Raw genomic sequence first — 7717 nt, 5'->3', positions numbered from 1 at the left:
TCCGTATAAAAAACCACGTCCCGATAATCATGTCCAATCATGCAACGCATCGCCCAAATGAGAGCTTCTACTTCAGCATGGAGTGGAGACAAACTTCTACGGAAATTGGTAGCTCCCATATCTGACCTCGAATCTTCAATGGAAGAACAAAACCAACCTGCACCTGCAAGAGCATCTGTCGCTTTCCAAGAGCCATCAACAAAACACCGATATCCTGTAAAAGAGGTAGGAAGGAAAGGGATGGGCCCCCTTTGTCTAGTAGAGGGGACAAGTGGAGAAAGGGGTTGATCCTCATCCTCCACCTCCACCTGAGCCTGTAACCAGACATTTGCCTCCCCCTCCGCCAACCGAACTACATCCATTGGATTTTCCACCACACTCTCAAAAACATGAGCATCCCGCGCTTTCCAAATATACCACATAAGCCACGGGAACGCGGCTACCTGAGAGGCCGGATTAGAAGAACCTAAAAAATGGTCTACATTAGCATAAATGGACTCCGTCGGGAAGGAGCCAGGACCTACAGGAACCTGGGCTAATGCCCACGCCTGCCGAGCCGGTGGGCAACTGAAAATAGCATGATTAATTGTTTCCTCGTCAGCCCCACACCGTACACACGCGGGGTCACAGGGAATACCCCTCCGCCGCAGGTTCGCCGAAACCGAAATACATCCTGACAAAACCTGCCACATAAAATGCTTAATTTTTGGTGGACAAGAGACATCCCAAACAGCAGCCAACAGAGGAGTTATCTCTGGGCCCACTCGAGGGACCATCGTAAGCTGTGGAGCAAAACGACGTTCCACTTCATAACCAGATTTAACAGCATACTTTCCTGATTTCGTATAATGCCAACCCATGGAATCGTCTAGACGACGACTTCCTAAAGGAATAGCCCCTATCAGATCAACATCTTCCGGGGCAAAAAACTCCTTAAGTCTATCCATACGCCAAGTATTAGTGTGACAATCAATTAAATGAGAGATTTTAAGAGAAGGATCCTTATGGGGACCCTTGCTGAATGCTGGTCTTGGGGATTGAGCCGGTACCCAGGGATCCGTCCATATGGAAATAGACTCCCCCGAACTGACCCGTATAATAAGGCCTTTATTAACCAAAGATCTAGCAGAAGTAATACTTCTCCACCCGTAAGATGGAGAGTAAGAGCGTAGCGGATCCATAGGGTTGGAATTGCGATAATACCTGCCCTTGAAAACCCGAGCAAACAATGTATCCGGGGCCTCAATCAGCCTCCACAATTGTTTTGCCAGCAATGCCGTATTGAAGGCATCAACGTTCCTGAAACCCAAACCCCCCAACTGCTTACTGAAGCAGAGTTTATCCCAAGCTAACCAGTGCAACCCCCCAGACTGTCCTGAGGTACTCCACCAAAAATTTGCCACTGCACTCGTAAGTTTTGACGTTATTGTTTTCGGAATCCGGAAACAAGACATCACAAAAGTGGGAACCGCCGTGGCAATGGACTTGATCATCACCTCTTTTCCCCCTTTGGAGAGAAGTTTCGCCGACCAACCCGTCGTGCGTCCCTGAAGGCGGTCCCGAACAAAAGAGAATACTTTTGTCTTGGACCCTCCCAGACTCTCCGGTAGCCCGAGGTAAGATCCCATCCCACCCAAATTCGAAATCCCCAAAACCCCCTGCATCTCTGACCGCACAGTGTCATCCACCTTATAACCAAATTGAACCGAAGATTTGGCAAAATTTATTTGCTGACCCGATACAGCCTCATACTGGTTTAAAATACCCAAAATAACCTCACATTGAGCCTTTTCCGCTTTGCAGAAAAAAAGACTATCATCCGCAAAAAGCAGATGCGTAATTGGCGGACACTTGTTTGCTACCTTAATCCCTGTTATTTGTTTTTCCCGTTCCGCCCGCTTAATATTAGCAACTAAGACCTCCGTGCACAAAATAAACAGATAAGGAGACAAAGGGTCTCCCTGCCGTAAACCCCGTTCGGGAACAATCCTACCATTAGGTTGGCCATTTAAAAGAACCTTATATTCTACAGAAGTGACACAAAACATAATCCGAGAAATCCAGATCTCCCCAAAGCCCATCTTCCGTAACAAAGCCTCAATAAAACCCCATTCAACCCTATCATACGCCTTACTCATATCCGTTTTGATCGCCATAAATTTTCCTTTACACGATGGATTTGTTCGTAGACCATGGAACATCTCATGGGCGATGAGAATGTTATCCGAAATCAATCGTCCTGGGACAAAAGCAGATTGTGTTTCCGAGATAAGCTCAGGTAACACTCCTTTTAACCGTTGACACAAAATTTTTGAAATAAGCTTATACCCCACGTTACACAAGCTAATGGGCCGCATTTCCGCCATCCGGGTTGGCTTAGCCACCTTCGGAATTAAGCAAATATGCGTCCTATTCAGACTTTTATCAAAAACACCCTCTTCAAAAAACCGATTTACCATAGCCACAAGATCCTCTTTGACCACTCTCCAAGCCTTCTGGAAAAACAATGCTGTCATTCCATCCGGTCCCGGGGCCTTATCCGGAGACATCAGGAATAAGGCCTTACGGACCTCCGCCTTACGGACCTCCGCCTCCGTTGCTGGAGCTGTTAAACGTTCATTTACGTCCTCCGTTATTACCCTCTTCACCTCACTTAAAGCATCTTCAAAATTAGACGGATTAATAGGAGTAAACAAGTCCTCAAAATACGAGACCGCCACCGTGCAAATATCATCATCCTTAGTTGACCAAACATTATTCCTGTCATAAAGCCCAGTGATCCTGTTACGAGCCCGTCGCTGCTTTGTTTGAGCTTGAAAATACTTCGTATTTTTATCCCCCACCCGCATCCATCTATTACGACTTTTTTGATACCAATAAATCTCCTCATCATTATAGGCGTCCCGCAGACGCATGGTTAAATCAGTGATAACCCCCGAAGAAACCGCATCATCCGCTTGGGCCACTGCCAACTGGCGTTTGAGATCCTCAATAATGTCTCGCCCAAACGGGACCTGCTCCTTGCGCCAATGAGATATAGCTCGTCGGCAATTCACAATTTTGTCCACAACTGATGTCGGACCCTCATGATGGCCCCCATTCCAGCCCTGTGAAATAGACTCCATCAGACCCGCCTTACCAATCCACCGACGATCGAACATAAAGGTTCGTTTCCCACGCGATCTCTTGGCACCTATATTGACAATAAGCGGGGCATGATCCGAAGCAATCCTCGGCAAATATTCTGTAACCGTGTCCGGAAACAAATCATGCCAGTCCTCATTACCCAAAGCCCTATCCAAACGACAACGGATTGGTTTTTTATCCCACCAACCCCTCCACGACAACCAATCTCCGAGATATGAAAATTCCAAAAAACCACAGTCCCGAATCATTCCATTAAAGGAAAGAAATGAAGAAGCATGACGAAGTTTACCCCCTCGCTTCTCGTGATTTCCTGTTAATTCATTGAGATCCCCAATAATAAACCAAGGAGTCGACCGAGTTGAGCTTATTCTCAATAACCGTTCCCATACTAAATCCCGATTTTTAGGGACAGGATCCCCATAAATAAAAGTAAGGTGAATTACTCGCCCGTTATAGACAGCCTCAACATCAATTATACGATTTGACTCAAATAAAATTGACACATCAAAAACATCTTTATTATAAAAGAGAGCCAACCCTCCACTACAACCAATAGGTTCCACAGTTGAGCACAATTGTTCTTATTATTATAAATTGTCACAATTGTTCTTATTATTATAAATTCATATACATTGAAAATTCTCTACTTCACAAGAGAGATCCCATTTGAGCAGTTTCGATTGTGCAGGTAACGTCTCTGTCTCTTCTACGTTTAAGTTTAGTTTAGTACTCCAATGAAAAAGTTTCGATCTTTGAATGAGTCAACTCGTGTACTGTAACTCCCCTTGTTTCCTGTAATCTTCTGAAATTGGGTCTTCTTCTTTAATTTATCATTTCTCGCCGGAAAAATCTCTCAATAGAGTTTCCTTGTATTTAACGGCGATGTGTTTATTAGTCCCCTCTTGAAAGCGACTGTGTCTGACTATTATTATATTAGTTTTAATTATGTAACAACAAAAAATGTGAAATTTACTGAGTCAAACATGTTTAAACAATGTGAAAGGTGAAGACTTTGATGATAAAAATCCAAACTTTGGGATCTGTTTCAAAGTCAATAAGCTCTCTCCTATTTATATGGGTGTTACTGTGTTGTATTGGTACTTTGTTGTTGTTTGGGTTTAATCTGAAGTATTTGACTTATGCTTGAAGTGTTGCAGGCGATTGTGTTGTTCATCTTGTTCTGGGTTTGGTTGTCTTGGATGGGAGGAAGTAGTTCGAAAGAGCCGACTAGAGGAGGAACTGATCGGAGGTATGAACGTAGTGTGTCTGGGAGCTCGTCTGCTTGGGGGGATTATGGAGACCAGAACAGCTCTTATCACACACCAAACCATCCATCTGCCTCTCCTGTCTCTTCCTCCTACAATTCCGGGAGACGAACTCCCAAGACTCTTGAGAGGAAGTATTCACGGATTGCTGATAACTACCGTTCAATTGATGAGGTTTGTATCACTGAATCCATCATTTTGTTTTTGTTTTTGTTTATCTCTTATTGTTGTTGTGTTGTTGGTTTGTGAATCTCTTCTCTTATATACAGGTTACCGCTGCTCTTTCACATGCCGGTTTGGAGTCCTCGAATCTGATTGTTGGTATTGATGTCACCAAGAGCAACGAATGGACAGGTTAGAGAAGTTATTATCTCAATGTTTTTAGTCTAGGTTGCTTTGGTCTCTGGTAGCTTACTCAGGTGATTTGATTCAGGGGCGAGATCATTTGGTAGGAAGAGCCTGCATTACATTGGAACAACCCCAAACCCTTACCAGCAAGCTATTTCCATCATCGGGAAGACTTTATCAGTTTTCGATGAGGATAATTTGATCCCCTGCTATGGATTTGGAGATGGTAATAACCGTAAAGAACCAGTCTTTTTTTCTTGTATAACTGTTGTTTAAGTCTGTGATTAGAGATGTTGAGATTGGCTTGTTTGTGCAGCTACTACCCATGATCAAGATGTCTTCAGTTTCAATCCAAATGATACATTTTGTAACGGATTTGAAGAAGTCCTTACGTGTTATAGAGAGATCGTTCCCCAGCTTCACCTCTCAGGTAGATTGAGATGAATTAGCCCTTTTATTCTGCCTGTCTTCTGAATCTTGCTCTACTTTTACCTTATATTTTGCCGGTTCTTTAACAGGTCCGACATCTTTTGCACCCATCATTGAAAGGGCCATGACAATTGTGGAAGAAAGTGGCGGCCAGTACCATGTTCTTCTCATTATCGCTGATGGTCAGGTAAAGTTTGGAACCATTTTTGTCTGGAGAAAGTTCTTGCATATGTACCTATATGTGTTTAGTTTTATCTTCATTCTCAGATATTTGTATAGTTACCTCTGGAGCTTTTATTCTGACAGGTGACAAGAAGTGTTGATACAGAGAACGGTGGATTCAGTCCACAAGAGCAGCGCACTATTGATGCTATTGTAAGAGCAAGGTAATAATAATATACTTTTTCTTTGCGGACAATCCAATTTCAAACCGCATCTTTCTCATATGTGATGGTTTCCATTGCAGTGAATATCCTTTGTCAATAGTTCTTGTTGGTGTTGGAGATGGTCCCTGGGACACCATGAGACAGTTTGATGACAACATCCCTGCTCGTACCTTTGACAATTTCCAGGTAACAATACCAACAAGCTTCTTCAATAGTGTAAGATATTTCCTGTCTCGTCCTGGCAGTTTAACAGGTTTTTTAGTTTCTTCATCATTTGAATCATTTCAGTTTGTGAATTTCACGGATATTATGTCAAAGAACATTGATCCAGCAAGAAAAGAGGCAGAATTTGCGCTCTCCGCCTTGATGGAGATCCCGTCTCAGTATAAAGCCACCCTTGAGCTAGGCTTACTCGGGTAAGTCAGTTCAGATACATTACTGCAGCATTTGTGAACTGATCTCAATAAATCACCAAGGTTTGTTCCTTGTTTCGAATTCGCAGACAAAGAACTGGACATAGTCCAAACAGGATTGCGCTTGCACCACCAACATATGCTACTCAAGCTATGCGCAACAGCCCAAGAACTTCCAGATCAACCAGTTTTAACAGACCATATGATGATAGTGGTATTTCCTCTGCAACACCTTCAACTGCTCGTAATGAGGGCCAGGTATGATTATACAAAGAAAGATAAAACTATGTATTGATCAATCTTTTTTCCTGCTATTCACATCTTTTTGGTTGGATTAACAGCAACAGGTTTGCCCCGTATGTCTAATGAGTCCAAAGAACATGGCTTTCAACTGTGGTCATCAGGTGCATTTCCACTCCTGAGTTACCTACCTCCTAAGGATCGCACATGAAACCAAATCATTTAACTGTCCGTTGTTTTTCTTATTTTGCTCTATCAGACTTGCTCAGAATGTGGGAAAGACCTCACTGTTTGCCCCATTTGCCGGAGCTCAATCTCCGTTCGTATCAAGCTTTATTAAGATAACTCTCTCAAGAACTGAAGGAACACCGCAGGTGATCTGAGATCTTTCACAGCCAACATTCACCAATGGTGGTGGAGATACTACCGGTGTCCCAACATTTGTGTTTACTTTGAGTGGAACAACCGTTGAATGATTTTTTCGATCAATCACGGCTCCTTTCAAAGTTATATTGTAGATAATCTGTTTGTGAGTTTTGCAATCTCATTGCACATGAAAATCAGACTGCTGATTCTCGCGTAAATAAAGTATTATCTTCCTTGCTCTGCTGTTACAAATTTTTACTGAAGATTTTAAAATCTTGAATGGTCCCATGAGTTCTGTACACATGTCTCAAACAACAGTATATACCTTTCTTGTCCGAAACCTCTTAGTCTTCAACACAGGAGCCCAAAGTGGTCCTGTTTTCACTGCCATAATTGACATCTTATGGATCGTATCAATTCTCTGTCGCTAAAAGATCCATAAATGATGTAACTGTCAACGAAAAAATGGCTAAAGGGACAAGAACTATTACATAGGTTTTTGTCAAAGTTATACCTTTGTACTGTTCATACTATCAGAAGATGTGATATACTTTTCTTGGTCTTCGTCCCCAGTACTGAACAAGATTGGAACTCAAGTCTTAATCAAAGATACCCCAAACTGAGTCTGCTATTCTTACTCTTCTTTTCAGGTTTACACTTATGGTTAGGTTAAGCGGTCCGGTTATCCTCTCCATCCATTCGTTTATTCGGTGAACCAGAGTAACTCTAGTGTTTGCCCTTCATCACGAAAAGTGTTACCACAGTGATAAGACGTGAAGATATTCAAATCTGAAAAAAAAAGATAAAGCCATGTTTAAAGTCTTTGAATAAGATTCCAGTCAGATTGCTCAACAATCTTCAGTTTCAGGGACCCTACTACTATTTTTATCACGCAAACCAAGAGACACACATCCTTTTGTGGTAAGTAAATACAATTCAAAGTACAGTTTTTCAACACAACAGCCATATTACCATGAATTTCCTAAGCGACATCTCTGCTCTGAATGAAGACATCATAGTTGAGCAGCTACTTCGTAGCCATGATCCAGATGGTCGCTGGCTTGATTCCGAAATGCTGCTTCAGGAAGTGGAAACCATCTTGAGTTTTGTTCTTCAAAATGAT

General features: G+C 42.5%; 1 protein-coding gene across 4 annotated transcripts; it reads left to right on the top strand.

The window, feature by feature from the left end:
- Positions 3725-6833, top strand: LOC104701391 (E3 ubiquitin-protein ligase RGLG2-like). Of its 4 annotated transcripts, none has more exons than XM_010417067.2 (12): positions 3725-3835; positions 4305-4586; positions 4682-4766; positions 4846-4986; positions 5077-5190; positions 5279-5376; positions 5496-5575; positions 5656-5761; positions 5864-5991; positions 6078-6246; positions 6330-6392; positions 6488-6833. In XM_010417067.2, the coding sequence occupies exons 2-12, from the start codon at positions 4347-4349 to the stop codon at positions 6566-6568; spliced, it is 1305 nt and encodes a 434-aa protein (XP_010415369.1). In that variant the 5' UTR covers positions 3725-3835; positions 4305-4346; the 3' UTR covers positions 6569-6833. The 4 variants fall into 4 exon arrangements, with proteins under 4 accessions (XP_010415369.1, XP_010415370.1, XP_019083231.1 ...); XM_010417068.2 differs by having other exon boundaries at positions 4297-4586; XM_019227686.1 differs by lacking the exon at positions 3725-3835 and adding an exon at positions 3925-3941 and having other exon boundaries at positions 4297-4586.

Source organism: Camelina sativa, chromosome 7, assembly GCF_000633955.1.
Source record: "Camelina sativa cultivar DH55 chromosome 7, Cs, whole genome shotgun sequence".
Classification (NCBI taxonomy): domain Eukaryota; kingdom Viridiplantae; phylum Streptophyta; class Magnoliopsida; order Brassicales; family Brassicaceae; genus Camelina; species Camelina sativa.
The sequence above is the reverse complement of the archived record's forward strand: the minus strand, read 5'-3'. Positions and strand labels throughout refer to the sequence as shown.